Source organism: Sorghum bicolor, chromosome 1 (genome assembly GCF_000003195.3).
Source record: "Sorghum bicolor cultivar BTx623 chromosome 1, Sorghum_bicolor_NCBIv3, whole genome shotgun sequence".
NCBI classification, from domain to species: Eukaryota; Viridiplantae; Streptophyta; class Magnoliopsida; order Poales; family Poaceae; genus Sorghum; species Sorghum bicolor.
In genome coordinates, this window is record NC_012870.2 from 66,889,879 (window position 1) to 66,906,416 (window position 16,538).

Here is a 16,538-nt window from a genome sequence, read left to right on the forward strand (position 1 = left end):
TACTACTAGGATCAGCAGCAATAGCCAATGCATTAGAGAGCCTCACAAGTTATGCTGTCAGCAAAGTGATGCAAGGTTCAACAAACTTTGACCCTCCATGCATGCAGTTTAGAAGCACTATTAGTTTATTGCATGTACCATGAATTTAAGTACAGCTACAGCCTTGGCCTTGGCGTCGCCTCCCTCGGGAAGGTGACTAACAAACGAAGATACTCTTGCGGCAACGCAGGGGGTAACAAGCACATAAGAAAGAGACAGATGAACAATGTAGCACTACTGTCATTTTCAGTTCCTTGTACACATACACAGTTAGTCATCAGGGTGGGGTCACGCCGTGTGTGATTTGTCTGCATGATTCAGACTTTCAGAGCAACTCATGTATAGATTAATAGATAGACAAATAAACACAACACTTTCTGACTGGCTGGTACTAGCACTTGCTATGGTTTAGACCGTTTAGTGGTACAGATTCTCGAATTAATCAAATCGATGGTTAGATAGCAAAGATCCAAAATGTGGCAAGCTTCCATAACATGATCCAGAAAAGACAACTTGCACCAGATTGCATAACGAAAACTGAAATTACAGGCCACCAGGATTGATGTGAGAGGATCCACACCATACGCCTTGACCTTACTGGTGAGGATCTAAGTCAAACACATCAACACCCCGGGAGGCGATGAAACTATTGTAGGCATTACATAATAATTCCCTAACCATCAAAAGACTAGCTAGACATTTCGACAGCTTCGCAATTGCACACTGGATAGAATAGAACTCCCTCCATCTTTCTTTGTTTGGTCAGTTACCAAGCAAAGAAGGATCTCAAAAGTAAAACCAACAGGTACTCAATGTAGGTAGAGGTTAACCCAATTCAGTCTCCGGGCTATCCTGGGGGCATCTGATCAGCTCCAGTATGTTCACCACCTCATTCATGTCCGGCCTGTTTGACGGAACCTGAGAAGTACATACCAAACCAAGTTTCATGATCGGAACAGCCTCCTCCAGTGGAAATTTGCCGCAGAGCCTCTCATCAACACATTCTTCCACCTTGCCTTCATCCAAAGCCGCCCTCACTACATCACAGAGCACAATCACATCATCTTCCATGTACTCCACAGGTGTCCTACCAGTCAGAATCTCAAGAATAAGAACACCAAACCCGTACACATCGCATTTCTCAGTGATCTTCACAGTTCTGCATGCAAACTCCGGGGCCATGTATCCAAGCGCACTCTGCACCTTGCTACTTAGGACGTAACGATCCAGCATCGGGAGCAGCTTTGCTAACCCATAATCTCCTACCTTCGCCTCACCTGATCCATCGAGCAGAATGTTGCTTGATTTCAGATTGTAATGGATAATATCATGCCTGTGGAGATGAGCAAGGCTTCTTGCTATACCGAGGACTATGTCAAATCTTTCCTTCCAGGACAGGCAATTTGTGGTGGATGATTCATGCAATTGTTTGTGCAAGTTACCCCCAGAGACAAACTCATAAATGAGAAGCTGAAGCGACGGTGTCCAGTAATAACCCTTTAGTGCAACTAGGTTGCGATGGCGTAGCTTGCCCAGCATCTTAACTTCTCTCTCAAATTCAACTTGAGATTTAACCAAGCTTGACACAGTGAGCTTCTTGATGGCAACAGGTTGTCCATCTCGAAGAGTGGTCTTGTAGACAGTGCCAAAACCACCACGCCCAAGCTCGCAATCCTTGTTCAGAAGAGCATGGGTACTGGCACTGAACTCTGGATTTCCTCCTCCAAACATGACAAGCTTGCCTGCATTCATGTCAGTTGTTGGTGACTGGCTGAGATATCCATCTGAGAGTTCCAGAGCAGCACCAGAATGAGATCCAGGGGCACGCACTCGAAGGTTAAGAACCGTGATGGTAATGACACCAACAGCAATTAGAGCAGCAGCACCAATTGCAACAAGGGCTGAGATGCTCAGTATGGTTTTCTTATGATGGCGACCACCATCGGGCACAGGCTCGGTTGGTGATATTGGATCAGAAGAAGTGTTTGGGTTCAGCACGATTGGTTTTGGCAGCACACCAGGACAAGACGAATTGAGCTTTGCGCCACAAAGGCCAGGATTATCCGACACAGAAGATAAGGGGATTGTATCAAAGAAGCTACCGGGAGGGAGATCCCCAGAGAGCTGGTTATGTGAAACATTGAACTGCAGGAGGTGGGGGAGGTTAGAAAGCTGCTTTGGTAGAACACCAGTAAGCTTGTTCTGAGAAAGATCAACAATCTCGAGATTGGTAAGGTTAGATATTGTCTCCGGAATTCCTCCTGTTAAATTGTTATGTGAAAGATCCCTGCAAGAGATAGTAACCAAGTGAGCATATACCACAGAATGCGAAGGTTTAGCATGTAAAGCTCCAAACATTTGTCTAACCACTGGATTGGATCAGAAAGAAGTGCTTAAACTTACAGTGATGCTAGGGAAGAGCAATTGCCAATCTGAGCTGGGATGTTTCCAGTTAGGAAGTTCTTCCCCAGCCTCAACTCCTGCAATGACTCCCCTCCAGTTGAAGCTGGAATGCACCCATTTAGTCGGTTGGCAGTCAAATCAAGAACCTCCAGTGACTTCATCTCCAAAATGCTGGCCGGAATACTTCCAGACATTGAGTTCCATGACATGTTCAACGAGTGCAAATTCTGCAGCTTGGAGATTTCCGATGGAATAACTCCAGAGAAGGCATTGTTCGACAAGTCCACTCCTTGAAGCACTGAAGAAGCATTTGCGGGCACTTTTACCTCCCCGCTCAACGTGTTCTGCGACACCGACACCCATTGCACACCAGAACCGAGAACCCAGCTAGGCAGGGCACCCGTAAGAGAGTTCCAGCTGACATCAACATGCATCAGGCTCTTGCATCCCCCGATTGATTCAGGCAAGGCTCCGGTGAACCCATTCCCAGACAACCTCAGCTCCCTCAATGACATCAACCCGCCAATAGACCCTGGAATCTCGCCAGAGAACTTGTTCCCCGACAAATCCAGAATTTCCAGGCTTCCCATTTCTCCAAACCATGTTGGCACACTCCCAGTGAACTCATTCGAGCTCAGGTCAAGGTATGTGCAGGTGGAGAGCCTCCGCAGGGACTCTGGTAAGTCGCCGGACAGCGAGTTGGACCCAAGATCCAATGACCTAAGCAACGGGCAGTCCCCAATGTCGTCCGGGAGGCTACCAGTGAGACGGTTGCCTCGCAGGTTGAGCGCCCGAAGGTTGAACATCCTGCTGATACCGATCGGGAGGTCGCCGGTGACGGCATTGCCGGAGATGTCCAGCGTGCGCAGCGCGTTGAGGGACCAAATGTCGCTGGGCAGCGCGCCGGCCAGGAGGTTGGAGGACAGGTTGAGCGACGCCAGCGTGGCGCACGCGGCGACGTCCCGCGGGATGCCGCCAGAGAAGGCGTTGCCGGCGAGCGAGACGTCGCGGAGGGAGCGGCAGCGGCCGAAGAGCCCCTCCGGAATGGCACCGGCGAAGGCGTTGGCGCTGAGGTCCAGCGTCTGGAGCGCCGGGAGGCGGGCGAGCTCCGCGGGGACGTCGCCGGAGAGGTTGTTGCGGGCGAGCGAGAGCGACTGGAGCGCCTCGAGGCGGAGGAGGCCCCGTCCGAGCTTGCCCGAGAGGCCGAAGCCGGCGAGGGAGAGCGCAGAGACGCGGCCCGTGCGCGCGTCGCAGGTGACGCCGCCCCAGGCGCAGGGCCGCTCGTCGTCCTCGCTCCACGTCGCGAGGCGGCCGTCGGGGTCCGACACGTCGGCCTTGAACACGATCAGCCCCAGCACGTCGTCGCCCAGCCCCGCCCCCGCCGCGCCGCCCTTGGCCTCCGCCGCCGCCACGAGGGCGGCGAGGTGGGCGAGAACCAGCAGCGCGAGCGGCCGCATTGCTCAGGAAGACGTACTTATTGGTGAAGCACAGGGAGGCGGCGGCGCAAATAAATGCTCGGGGTCGATGCAGGAAGACGAATCGGCGGGAGGAACCGAGAGTCCGGGGGTGGAGTTCGCTCAAATCTGCGCGTGGGGACCTCAAAGCTTCAAATGGCGTACCTTCTTCCTTCCTGCGGAGAACTGAAGACACAAATGTGAGTGGATTGAGCTCTAGATATGGGCTCCAGGAACAACCTTTCAGTAGCAGAGTCGGTTGAGTACCTGCCGAGCCAGGATGCGCCCGTCTACGTCGTTGCCGCCGCCGCCGCCGCCGACTCGCCTGAAAACTCCATTGAAGAATGCAGGGCAGGGGGAGGGTGAGAGATAGAGGGAGCAGGAGAGCAGCGGAGAGTGGGCTGCCTGAGAGTGGAGCAGCGAGAGAGAAAAAGAGCAAAGGAGCGAGGGGGAAGGAAAAAGAAAGCTGCTCCAGAGCTGATCGGACGGTGACGAGCAGGCTCAGCGCACGACGGAGGGATGGGATGGGCCGCGAGGATGGGGGTGGGCGGTAGGGCGCGGCGCAGACGGGAACGGGATGGGCCGGGTGCATGGACCGAGACCGAGGGGCGAGGGGGGCGCCCGTGCCGTGCGTGCGCTGGGGCTGGGTTCCTCCTCGAAACTCGCGTCGCGTGGGGGGCCGCGGGGTTCGAGGACGGCAGCGCGCACTGGACCGGTCCGGTCCGGGCGAGTCCGCGAGGACGACCGGCAGCTGGGGTGCTGGACTCGTCGCCTCGTCGGCGCTTTTGAGGCGGGCGTGCCTGCTTTGCCTCTGCGCTGCGTTGGGTTTGCGTTTGGTACAGGCAGGCACCGGAGCTTTGGAGACTTGGCCTTTGTTTAGTTCTAAAAAAATTTTGCAAAATTTTTCATATTTCTCGTCACATCGAATCTTTAAACGCATGTATAGAGTATTAAATATAAAAGAAAATAAAAACTAATTATATAGTTTTGTCGGAATTGACAAGATGAATGTTTTGAGCCTAGTTAGTCCATAATTGGATAATATTTGTCAAATACAAACGAAATTACTATAATGTCCATTTCCCAAAATTTTTCGGAACTAACAAGGCCTTGGCGAGTCTTCTTTCCGTCTCTGGACGAACGAATCCATGGCCGCGTTTGAATACGCAACAAGTTGTTCGGATTTAAAATTGGACTTTGTGTTAACGTCGTTGCATTCACCTCAATTTACATGAGAAATATTAGAGTAGATAATCAAAATCTCTATGCTTAAATTCTAAATAAACATGAGAGAGAGAGAGAGATTTCGTTACCGGTAGATTCACCAATGTAAGTAGTCAGAGGAGTAAAAACATGGAAATATTGTTATGGAGTATATAACATAGATTATTCGACGTAGTAAAATATGCTCCGATAACATAGAGTCTCGATATGACCTTATCCTAGGATATAGGAGAGGAAATAAAATAAAAAAAACATTGTACAGATCAACTATTCCGATAAAAAAAAGAAAGAGGTCATCTTCCTATATATTATGTATAATTGTATTGTCCTAGTTTTATATACGGTACTGATTGTGAGAGGTGGAAAGTGAAAGACCTAAATTATTACCGATGTGTTTCGCAATAAAATAAGCCCATTTCTCTAGTTTTTAAGTTATCCTAGCCATCCAAGTACTTCCTCCGTTCTAAATCATAGTTTTATTTTAGTTTTGTTCTAAGTCTAGTTACTCTAATTATTTTGACTAGCTTCTTTTAAGAAAAAAAATACAGAGAGAGAAATTTAACTTTGGGGGGGGGGGGGGGGGGGGCTAAAGCCACCTAGAATAAGTGGTCCATTGATTTGAAAGACACAAAAAAGTTTGTAATATTAGACAGTTCTATATTTGTTGCCCCTGAGGCAGAACAAACTTTGGTTGACCATAAGCTTTGACTTTGAATGCCCCATTTGCAGGCCATGCTATTTGTACGCGCACTCCCCCTAGGTTACATTACCACATTGGTCACGGGGACTCGTCTGCTATGACCCATTTGGCCATTGGTGGAAACATTGTTCACGGGTTTGCATGGCGTTAGGCCTTGTTTAGTTCCGAAAACTTTTTGGTTTTCGGAACTGTAGCACTTTCGTTTTTATTTGACAAATATTATCTAATTATAAAGTAACTAGGCTTAAAAGATTCATCTCATAATTTATAGGTAAACTGTACAATTAATTTTTATTTTCGTCTATATTTAATGCTCTATGCATGTATCAAAAAATTCGATGTGACGGAAAATCTTGAAAAAATCTTGGTTTTGAGAGGCCTTACAAGGTGAGGTGAGTACGTACCGTACCACATCTGCGCGCGCCAGCCGTTCGTCATTTGTAGCGCCACTTCGGTTTTTCTGCCGCCCTGCACGGCACGCTACAGCCTACTCCTACAATCTACAGACACCGGCGCTGCCCGCAACGCACAGCGCGCATCGATCGCGAGAGAAGCTCTGCCGCGGCGGCCGCACACCGGAAGCAAGCCCTCGGCATTGTTTAGTTCCCAAAAAATTTTGCAAAATTTTTCAGATTCCCCGTCACATCGAATCTTTAGACACATGCATGAAGTATTAAATATAGATAAAATTAAAAACTAATTGCACAGTTTGGTCGAAATTGACGAAACGAATCTTTTGAGCCTAGTTAGTCTATGATTTGATAATATTTGTCAAATACAAACGAAAAAGTTACAGTATCGATTTTGCAAAATATTTTGGAACTAAATAAGGCCGAGCTCGTGTCGTGATCCGCCAGGGCCGATCGACGAGGCGCGCCGCGGCGAATGGGAATGGCTACCCCGTCCGACGTCCGTCCAACCGCGCGGGACGGGAGGGAATTGATGGCCGCTGCGCCGTCTGTCCCGGGCCTGCTGCTCCCGCAGCCGCAGGACAGGGGGAGCAGGGGGCATCAGGGCGTTTTGATTGCCGCCATCAATACGCATTCATTGCGCCCCGCCGTGCATGCGTGGACGTGGCCACCTCCGTCCTTCTCGTTCCCGTCCGCGTCCGACCACCGCGTAGTACGGTTGTTTCAGCAGGCTCATTGGCCCCTCTGTTTGCAGTAGCGCCGCAGCGGCCGCGAGAGGAGCAGTCGTCTGTGTCTGTGACCGCGACGAGCGGGTCGGACAAGGCAACCCCCCAGAAGGATCAATGCGACTGCAGTACTACTCTACTAGCGATCGGCCCAGGCAGAAGATGTTTGCCTGGGACCGCCTAGCCTGCTGTAGCCTTGTAGTACTAGCTGCCCGAGAGCCTATGTGGGGAGGATAGCCAGCCATGAACGGTCGAATCTCACCTTTCATGGGCTGACGTGATTCCTACGAAAATTGCATGGTGCCCGAAATTCATGTGGCTCAAGAACAAATTTTCAAGTATTATCTATCTAGCTCCCCACGTCCGATATTTTTTTCCATGCAGCGCCACGCCCCGCCATAGAGGTGGAGGAGGGACAGGGTCGTCACAGCTCTCGCAAGACCTTACTCCATCTGCGGTGATCTCTTTCTTTCTCTCCTCTCGCTGCCAACGCGATTGTCGCCTTGGTCCCAACCTCTCCCGGCCACCTCCTCTTGCCTCCGCCGTCCGATCCGTCGGAGATGGAGAAAATGAGAGAGAGAGAGAGAGGAAAAAAGAGAAAAGAAATGTTGGATTGCCCCCAAAACCATTTCTGTTTTTCAAAGCTGGACATATGACGACTCATGAGAGTCTGTTCGCTTGTAGCATTGTTCGCTGATTTATTGTGAGAAAAAACAGTGCTGACAGACAAACAAATACATGTCCGACCATCTGATCTGACTTAAAATGATGGCCCTCTATCGAGAGCCCATACAGTATCTGCTTGGGTCTCCAACACTCATTATCCATGACTATCCATGCAGACGACGAGAATGATGGCAGCCCAAGGTATGTTGTGTTAATCTATTCTTGTTGCACGATTCTCTTCATGCCCATGCATGCGCCTTGGAATGGACACATTTCTGCGATCGCACGATCGACCACGGGCACGCGCTCTCGAAAGCCTCGCCATTCACCAATGCCCCTGTAAAGAAAAGCCAAATCTCACTTGCAGAGTGATCGAGTGAGATTTGGCTAGTCCGTCTCTCGTGTGGCACCTGTGTGAACATCGCAACCTGAATCATGATCAGATCGAGAGCTAGCATGCTGCCTTTCAATGAGCAGCTGCTTTGACTGCTTGAGTCATGCCAAGCCTCAAAAGAGGGAAAGCCTACTGATCTTTCGTCAGAGGGAAAATGGCCAAATAAAACCAGCAGCTGGAAAGAATTCCACACGGACCAATAGTAGCAGCTGCGAGCATCTCAAAGCAAAGACGCAGCAGCAGCATCAAAAGCCCAGAAGAAACCGATCGATCGAGCACACCCTCCCTCTCCCTAGAAAGAAAGAAAGGAATATCACGATTGCACACACGGTATCATGCTGCCTGTGCTTTTCTATCAAAAAGGCTGCGACACGCGCGCGGCGCGCCCTTCTTTTGTTGGATTTGGGTTTCTCCCCTTTTGGAGCACCTGTATGCTGCAATCCTTCCTAGCACTGCAATGGTTGAGCATGCAGCAGACCAGCAGTTCTCCTTTTCATGTCTTCTGTGCCGGACGAGAGCAGGGTGAATAATCTCACACAGGTGCCTTTGTTTGCAGTTCATAGTTCATACATAACCCATGTTTACCACGATTACACAAAAAAAATTGATTTATAGGATCGGGCAGAAGCAGCGAAAGTAATGTCTTCAATCACATATATACTACAGACATGTAAGTAAAATCAGTGCTTGAGAGTATTGGTACGCTGCTTGTAGCCTTGCAGGCTGAAGCTTTATTCAGGTAACGGTATTTACAGTGTTCACATGACATGTATGCGACGTGTTCCATTATATCTAAAGAAAAGAAAATGTATGGGACGAGGCAACAAGAACTCACAAGTTTGAAGAAAAACTAAAGGCAACCAAGTGCTACTAAAACTACGATATGGTATTCATCCCCTATGCTGTTCATCAAGTGTCGTAACAAGAGGTGCACAACGTCTCTCATAATACATGTTACAGTAAATCTTGATCTCCTCGCACAACCCGTGTATCTTTGAGCCTAGTTGACCTATTTGTAAAACCCATGTCCAATGATGCAGCAGCACAAGTGAAATGTTGCGCGCTCCTTCTATGCTGCTCCAGAAAAGGAGTGCCGCTTCAAATATCATTCGCGTGCACGACCTGATGCTGGTTTGCCCCTTCTTGGTTATCCAGAGGCATGTACTGAGCCATGATGGCACGGATCTCCGAATCCATGTAACTCTGGCGAAATGATGACGAAAGATTTCAGTAACAAATGTATTATTATTACAGTAACAACAACTAGCAAATCAAGTCCTACATGTGACCGCTTGCATGTAAAGATCAAAGGGTAGAAAGGAAACTGAGAAATCGGGAGTTGTTTTACCCTCAGCCTGTATTTGTACACAGCGTATGCTCCAACCCCGGCAAAAACAAGTCCAAAGAAAATAACCCAGAGGAAGCTCCAGCCAACAGTACTGGTAGTACCCTTTTTGCCTGCACATCATTTAGAAATGGTATGAGACTATACAATAAAAGATAAAATGAATGGCGAGTAACTTTTACTAGTGCAAAATATCTTAGAATATCCATAGGCTTATCTATATACACCGCATCATCTACTGCTTTTGTTTGAGTTCAGACAATAGTCCAGCACCACGGGAAAAGAACAAAGAACTAATAATAACAGACATGGCATCTACTTCGATAGGCCCAAAAATCACACCGACGAAAAACTGTGATGATTATATGCCATTTGATTCAAGCAATCCTAAAAGATAGAGGATATAATTAAAAATAAAAAAGAAAGTGTAACAGGCAAGAATCTATGACACATTGATAAATCTGCTATTCTTGTCGCCTTATTTAGTTCACCCAGAAAACCAAAATTTTTTCATGATTCCCTGTCACATCGAATCTTGCGGCACATGCATGAAGCATTAAATATAGACGAAAACAAAAACTAATTGCATAGTTTGCCTGTAAATCGTGAGATGAATTTTTTGAGCCTAGTTAGTCCATGATTGGACAATAATTCTCAAATAAAAACGAAAGTGCTATAGTACCCAAAACCAAAAAGTTTTCGGAACTAAACAAGGCTTATTGACATAGAACTGCAATGAAACTTCTGTACACAAAAGTAGGTTTACAGTTCATGGAACAAGTAGCTCCAGGGATTACATTGTAAAGTATGTGCAACATCAAACAAATTTTATTTTGAAATAATAACTGTTTATTAAGCAACTAGAGCATAATAGTGTTATTCAGAAAGTAACATATGATTGAGAACAGTTCTTTTTTTCCATCATTTAAAAGGAATAAGATCAATCATCTCAACCAAAAGATAGAATTTCGTACTTCTCATCTTAAAAGGTGCTTGCAAGGAAAATACAAAGAGACAGAATTAGATGTCTATGTAAAAATGCAGGTCCAGCTACTTACTGATGCAAGTGTCATGCTCCCTCATGTATAGCATATTGTCATCACCACAGCTGCACTCATAGCTTCCCCATGTATTCTTGCAGCTGCAACCCTTGCACTGACAGTAAAGTTTGTCTTTGCATTCATCAATGTCTGCAAATAATAAGTAGATTAAAATAGATTACAAAAAAAAAATAGTCTGCATTATTCAAAAGTGGAATTAGAGAACCATCCTTAGCAGTTAAATTTTACTCTAAGAACTTCAATTGAAGACTATGCTCTAAAAAAGAAGCGGTCTTCGATAAATATGTGAAGTGCTAAACCAATATGTGGCATCAATGTAATACGGTACTGAGATGGCGATGTAGAGAGTGGAATGGACACAACTGGTGACCATGCAATATAACTTTTAGGTCTCAGCTAGGGCAATTAGTATGGTGTTTGATCAGAGATGCTTTGAAGTGGCATCTAAAACAAATACAGTGGGACGACTGTGAGCTGAATTTTCTAGGGTCTACGAGTGCCAAATGAAAAGATGGGACCCTTTAGGTACCAGGCCGGACAAGAAATGATTGGTTTTTTTCATAATCTGACTAGTCTCTCCGGCAGTTGGCGATTTCTTAGAGCAACAAAACTTGATTGTGCACAAGGGAGAGGTCATCAGTGTGGTAAATTTTCTACTGCGATTGCAAGGAGGCTGGAGGCAACTCCGACTGAGTGATCTTCAAATCACTGTATCAATAGTGGTACTTAGTTTGTGATATGTACTGTTACTGTATTTGGATTTGCTCATGGTTTCTGCGGTAGCTGGTTGAGCTCAACCTTGCATTTTGTTATCTCCGTACCCCTTGGATTTCCTAAATTTGTTAGGATTTCAGTGCTTAGAATGCAAGGTATTTCCTTTGGTCCAACATATACAAATATTAGAATCAATTTCTGCCCCATCAAAACAATGTTAAATTCAAGGCTGTAAACAACTACTTTCTGAATGATACCTTCACAACTTTTTTCTCCATCACCCTTGAAACCCACTGGACATTTACAACCTTCAGATACTTCGTTCTGCAGAATTCCAAGTTTAGTTTAACAATGTAAACAAATTGCAAAGCAAAAGGGAAATGTCTCAAAACAATATTTACTTACTGAGCAGGCAGAGATTGTCTTCCCATCTTTAGTTTCCTGCCAGCACCCTCCATTATTGATCTCACACCTACCAATACCAGAAGCTGACAATGGCAAATTTCAATCATAGTTGTAGTGTTGCATTCTCAAATAACAATTAACATATAATATCTGATAAGATAGTTTTCGTGCAATAGTAAAATACCACATAGTAACGCGAACACTAATTTACAAATTACAACGACCTGCGTTCTATTTTACTTATCCTCTTAAAATGAGTGTGTAGTCAGCATTTTAAAACTTGAACCGCTGGTATACATGAAAACATTTAGATTTTTGCCACATGAAAATAATACTAGGAATTTATCATCGAACTGTTTTTGTATCGTTGTATCAATGTATCAATAATATTTGTAACATGTAATAATCAGGAAAAGAATAATGAATGCATTGGAGACGATGCAATCTCCAAAATAATGAGAAAAGAGAATGAAGGTAGCAATAATCATTTATCTGATCAGAAAATTTTCCATTATAACTTATGTTGATGTAATGCAAGAATAAATTCATAGAATACCTTCACAATGGGTATATCCATCACCAACAAATTTTACACCTCTCACAATAGGGCACTCACAAACACGCCCACGGAAGGTATCCTGCATTCTCATGTAAATGCAATTAGAACCTCTTACCAGACAAGAATTAAGGGATAAGACAAGCAACAGCAGCATGCATGGCGGTTAAAAATGTACCTTGCATGCAGTAACATTATTAGCTGTGTCCAGCCAGCAACCCCCATTGTTCTCCAAACACTCATTTGTTTGAACCTCTATATGAGATTAAAAGAAGGAAATAAAAGACATCAGATAAGATCTATTAAGAGATATCTGCAATAAAATGAAAGCTTACAGACCTTCGCTCAAACAAACAGCAGGCTCAGTTGTCTCCTCGAATCCTGAACAGATCGCTTTCATGACAGCAACTTTGTCCAGCGTACCTAAAGAGAAAAACTAAACGTGACACAAACAACATTGGACCACAAAAAGATAGGCACTACAAGATAGTAGGCTGACCTCTGTATTGCCTGTTGTTGATGACAAGGGTTGGTAGTATTGTGACATCTCCCCTATTACCATGACCAATCTATATAATAAAAGTAGAGAACTAAGTATACCGCAGATTTTGATGAAAATATGTAAAGCATGTAGCATTTGTTAACAAAAATGTTACTCCCTCCATTTGAAACTGCAAGGCTTATTTGGTTTCGTTAGGACAAACCTTTGACCAACAATTACTCTACTACTATCTCCATCCCCCAAAAAACTTCACAATCTAGTTTTGTCCTAAGTCAAACTATCTTACGTTTGACCAAGTTTATACAAAAAAAATATTGATATATATATTACTAAATAAGTATCATTAGATTCATCATGGAACATATTTTCATAGTATACTTATTAGGTTTCATAAACGTTGACAATCTTCTCTACAAACTTGGCTAAACTTAAAATAGTTTGACTTAGGACAAACCATACATGTTTTCTGTGATGGAGATAGTAATACAGAATTTTTATGACACCAAATCAATATTATTTGATCCACTTTCAAAGAATGCTTACTTATGAATTATGATTATGATTTTGTGCTTATGATTATGATTATGTATCACATAAATGAAGTATTAATGGAGTAATCATTGGTCAAATCCTTGTCGAAACAAATACACCTTCTAAAAAAAAGAGGGGAGTACTATTTATGAACACGGTCGTACTTGGGCATCTTGTTCCGCCTTTAAAATTTCATTTTCCACATCGGCTTCAGGGTCGCCAATACACTTGTTTATCTTCTCCATTTCCAATCCTGTAACAGGGAATTGACACATTGAATACTTAATTGACAGCAACTTAGTCAATTACTTGTACACTACAAAAGAAAAATAAATAGCACTAGCGACCGGGACACATATCAGTGACAAATTAGACATACCAAGTGACTTGATAACATCGCTGGCACAGTCATGGTTGTATTTCTTATCCTTCATTGGGCACCTAAGTGCAAAATCATGCACATAATCCCACCACAGCCATGGCTTTCCAGTCTCATTAGCAATCTTGAATACACAAATTTGATGCAGATTTTGAACCACAACATCTCTTCCATCATACCCTTGGCTAAAATCCTGCTCAGGGTCTGGTGCACAATATCTCCCATGATTGATGCACTGTGATTTGCATTGCTTGCTACTGACAAAAGCTTCTGGACAATACCATGTGATATAATGAGGAGTAAACTGAGTGTAACCCTTTTTCTCAAGAATTTGTGCAGTTCCTCTAAAGCTCCTCACAAAGTCCATTTGCATATCGCATTTAGGACCACATTCATCATTACTGTTTGTCCAGAACTCATACTCTACACGCTCATCGGGATGGGGAAGGGATTCTCTCCAGTCCAGAAGAACGCTAAGCATATCACCATTTTCCACAGATTTCTTAAGGCTTTCCCCCAATTTCTTTGTTATAAGCACTGAGGGAATAGTGATGTTTTCTAGGTGCTCTTTGCCTTCTTCTGGGTTGTCCATTGTGATTAGAGGTTCTGACTTGTCATCCACGACAAGAACTGCAGCAGCTCCAGCGTTTTGTGCATTCCATGCCTTGGTTGTGAAGAAGCATTCTGTTCATTTAAAAACATAATAGGCTCATTAGAAGAAGCTTTTCTCAATCATGAGTAAGAATCCCTGTAATGTGCACCAAAGAGAACTTTTATGCAGCCAAATCTTTGAATAATTCCAGGTTTTGCACCAACAGAAATATCAGCAATAGTTATCCAACAATCTGAGAAATGTATCAGTTTTCATGAATCAGGTGTCCCTTATTTTCCATGTGAAGCGCACCAAAAAAGATGAATAAGTTGTCAAACAGAAGTCTATACTATCACATGAGTACTTTTGGATTCCTATTCCAACTTTAAATATGAAATATGTGAGCAATTTATTTTAATTTTTTTCTGAAGTTATAAGTACAGTATGAACCTTAGTTTACTATTTGTGGTTCTGCACCATGCTAGTTTGAAGATGTGTGATATACAAATTGTGATATGTGAGCAGATTCTGGATCTGACACCACAGGAAGCAAAGCTAAACCAATATTCAAATAATCTCAACAGATCATGGCACGTGGACAAGTATGTAGAATTTACATATGTACTGATAATTGGTGATCTTGCAAAATAAGCATCACTTCAAATTTGTCGCTAACGAAAATATACCATAAAGACAGTCAAAGCTAGTTACGTTAAATATGTGTAGTATCATCTCATACAAATTGAACTACAGAATATTCTTAACTCTTCATTTTAAGAACTTATGAAGTTTACAGAGTCCTCAATTCTGTATTCTACTATAGTTATAGTGAACTGCTCGTCAAATACAAAAGTATCCTCAACCAGAGATATAACTGTAGGATCACAACAACAGCTGTTTCAAGGGAATGGAAGCATTTTCTTAAGAGAAAAAAAAGGGCAGGCTGCATTCAATTTCAAGGGAATGGAAGCCCAAAATAGAGAAGTCAAACGACCCACCTCAGAGTAGGGAAGGTAGCAGCTCGTAACCGAACGGTAATTAATGGTAGAAAGTAGAGCTAGAACTGGACGAATCACGATAAAAGGCTACCCTCACTATCCGGTTCAGTAATTTGAGCAACCAATTTCTAGAGACCAGGTGGGCAACCAAAAAACAGGTTTCCAAAAATAACTAGCGCGCGCACCCCCCACCCACCCACCGAAAAAAAGGTCCAGGATAGATAGACAGAGTCAAGGTCACCTCCGCGGTCGACGAGGACGAAGGTGGGTCGTCCCCCAGCCTGCTTGGGCTTGAACGAGATGTCGAACTGGTCGAAGCTCTGGCACGCCTTCCGGTTGGACTTGGGGTACTCGACCCATCCGTGCAGGGTGCCCCCGTACTGCGGCACCCCGAAGTTGCCGATGGCGCACTCGTACTTGCCCTTGAGCTCGTCGGGGGACGTCACCTGGATGCTGTTCTTCTCCACCACGAACCTCCCCGCCGCCGCGTCCGCCAAGGCCAGCGCCACCACGAGCAGCAGCGCCAGCCACGCCTGCCCCCTCATCATGCTCGCTCCCCTGCCCCCGATCAGCGCACCGCCCTCCTACAGAACCTCAGCGCCCAGCGGAGCTGTTGATATAGCAGAATAACCCCCGCGCCGGGCCGGCTGGAAATTTTCGATTCCTTGGAAGGACTCGTGCGGGGGAGATGGGAAGATCGATCGATCCAATAGACGGATAGCTAGGAGCGGAGGTTTCCACGGGGCGCAGCAGCGCAGATCTGCGGGCCTAGAGAACGAGCCCTCGGCGACAGCGGAGGACCAATTGGAGGCGGCCGGCGAGATCTAGCCGAGGCCGATCGGCTGCTGCTGGGTGGGGGAGAGGGCTATGCAGCAGGCGTTGGACGACCTGGGCTGGGTGGAAGCAAGCAGAGGCCTCCGCGCGGGGGAAGTCGTCGGCTGCCTGCTCTCCTCGCACCGTCCAAGCAGAGCCTGCCAAACAAGTTAACCGAACCAGAACCACACGCGGATGGGAAGCTGACAGTGTTCGTCGCGACGCGGGCGGCCGTTGGATCGGCGATGGGTGGGCCAGGGCCCACGGTCCCGTACTCGTGGCGATGAGCCGATGACTTGACCTCGTGCGTGCGTGGGCTGCTAGCTAGCCTGCTACTCCACCCTGAGCTTCGGGATCGCCCGCGTGGTTCAAGGCTAGTGGTTGGTTAGACCTGAGCCGACGTATTTAGTATTTTTGTTTGTATTTGGTAATTATTGTTTAATTATAAATTAAAGCTAGTTTTAGTGGAAAATTTCGGTGTTGTTGTTTTTAAGATTACTATGTCATGTGAAATGGAATGAAACTTGAATGAAACAATTATTTTTAATAAAGAGTTCTATTTTATAGTTTCAAAAATCTACAGCCTCAAGATTCGAGCTTGTCAACGTCTCGTGCTCCCCGGCTCAA

The 16,538-nt window shown here is 45.4% G+C and overlaps 2 protein-coding genes across 2 annotated transcripts; both read right to left on the reverse strand.

Moving 5' to 3' along the window:
• LOC8082337 (probable LRR receptor-like serine/threonine-protein kinase IRK) lies at positions 481 to 4,321 on the reverse strand. The gene is made up of 3 exons (XM_002467860.2): positions 4,164 to 4,321; positions 2,443 to 4,082; positions 481 to 2,326 (listed from the first exon to the last, which is right to left on the reverse strand). The coding sequence occupies exons 2-3, from the start codon at positions 3,897 to 3,899 to the stop codon at positions 865 to 867; spliced, it is 2,919 nt and encodes a 972-aa protein (XP_002467905.1). The 5' UTR covers positions 3,900 to 4,082; positions 4,164 to 4,321; the 3' UTR covers positions 481 to 864.
• LOC8082338 (vacuolar-sorting receptor 1) lies at positions 8,703 to 16,062 on the reverse strand. The gene is made up of 12 exons (XM_002467861.2): positions 15,340 to 16,062; positions 13,509 to 14,192; positions 13,294 to 13,382; positions 12,596 to 12,665; positions 12,436 to 12,519; positions 12,275 to 12,351; positions 12,097 to 12,178; positions 11,541 to 11,623; positions 11,393 to 11,459; positions 10,419 to 10,550; positions 9,364 to 9,473; positions 8,703 to 9,218 (listed from the first exon to the last, which is right to left on the reverse strand). Exons 1-12 carry the CDS (start codon positions 15,644 to 15,646, stop codon positions 9,114 to 9,116), a joined length of 1,890 nt encoding a protein of 629 aa, XP_002467906.1. The 5' UTR covers positions 15,647 to 16,062; the 3' UTR covers positions 8,703 to 9,113.

What these genes read in the sequence shown, in the direction of transcription:
- LOC8082337 (XM_002467860.2), bottom strand. Translation starts at nt 3,899, where the DNA reads ATGCGGCCGCTCGCGCTGCTGGTTCTCGCCCACCTCGCCGCCCTCGTG. An exon ending in TGCTCTTCCCTAGCATCACT is followed by an intron (nt 2,327 to 2,442) that starts GTAAGTTTAAGC and finishes TATCTCTTGCAG; the next exon opens with GGATCTTTCACATAACAATT.
- LOC8082338 (XM_002467861.2), bottom strand. Translation starts at nt 15,646, where the DNA reads ATGATGAGGGGGCAGGCGTGGCTGGCGCTGCTGCTCGTGGTGGCGCTG. An exon ending in ATAATGTTACTGCATGCAAG is followed by an intron (nt 12,179 to 12,274) that starts GTACATTTTTAA and finishes ATGAGAATGCAG; the next exon opens with GATACCTTCCGTGGGCGTGT. An exon ending in GGAGCATGACACTTGCATCA is followed by an intron (nt 9,474 to 10,418) that starts GTAAGTAGCTGG and finishes AATGATGTGCAG; the next exon opens with GCAAAAAGGGTACTACCAGT.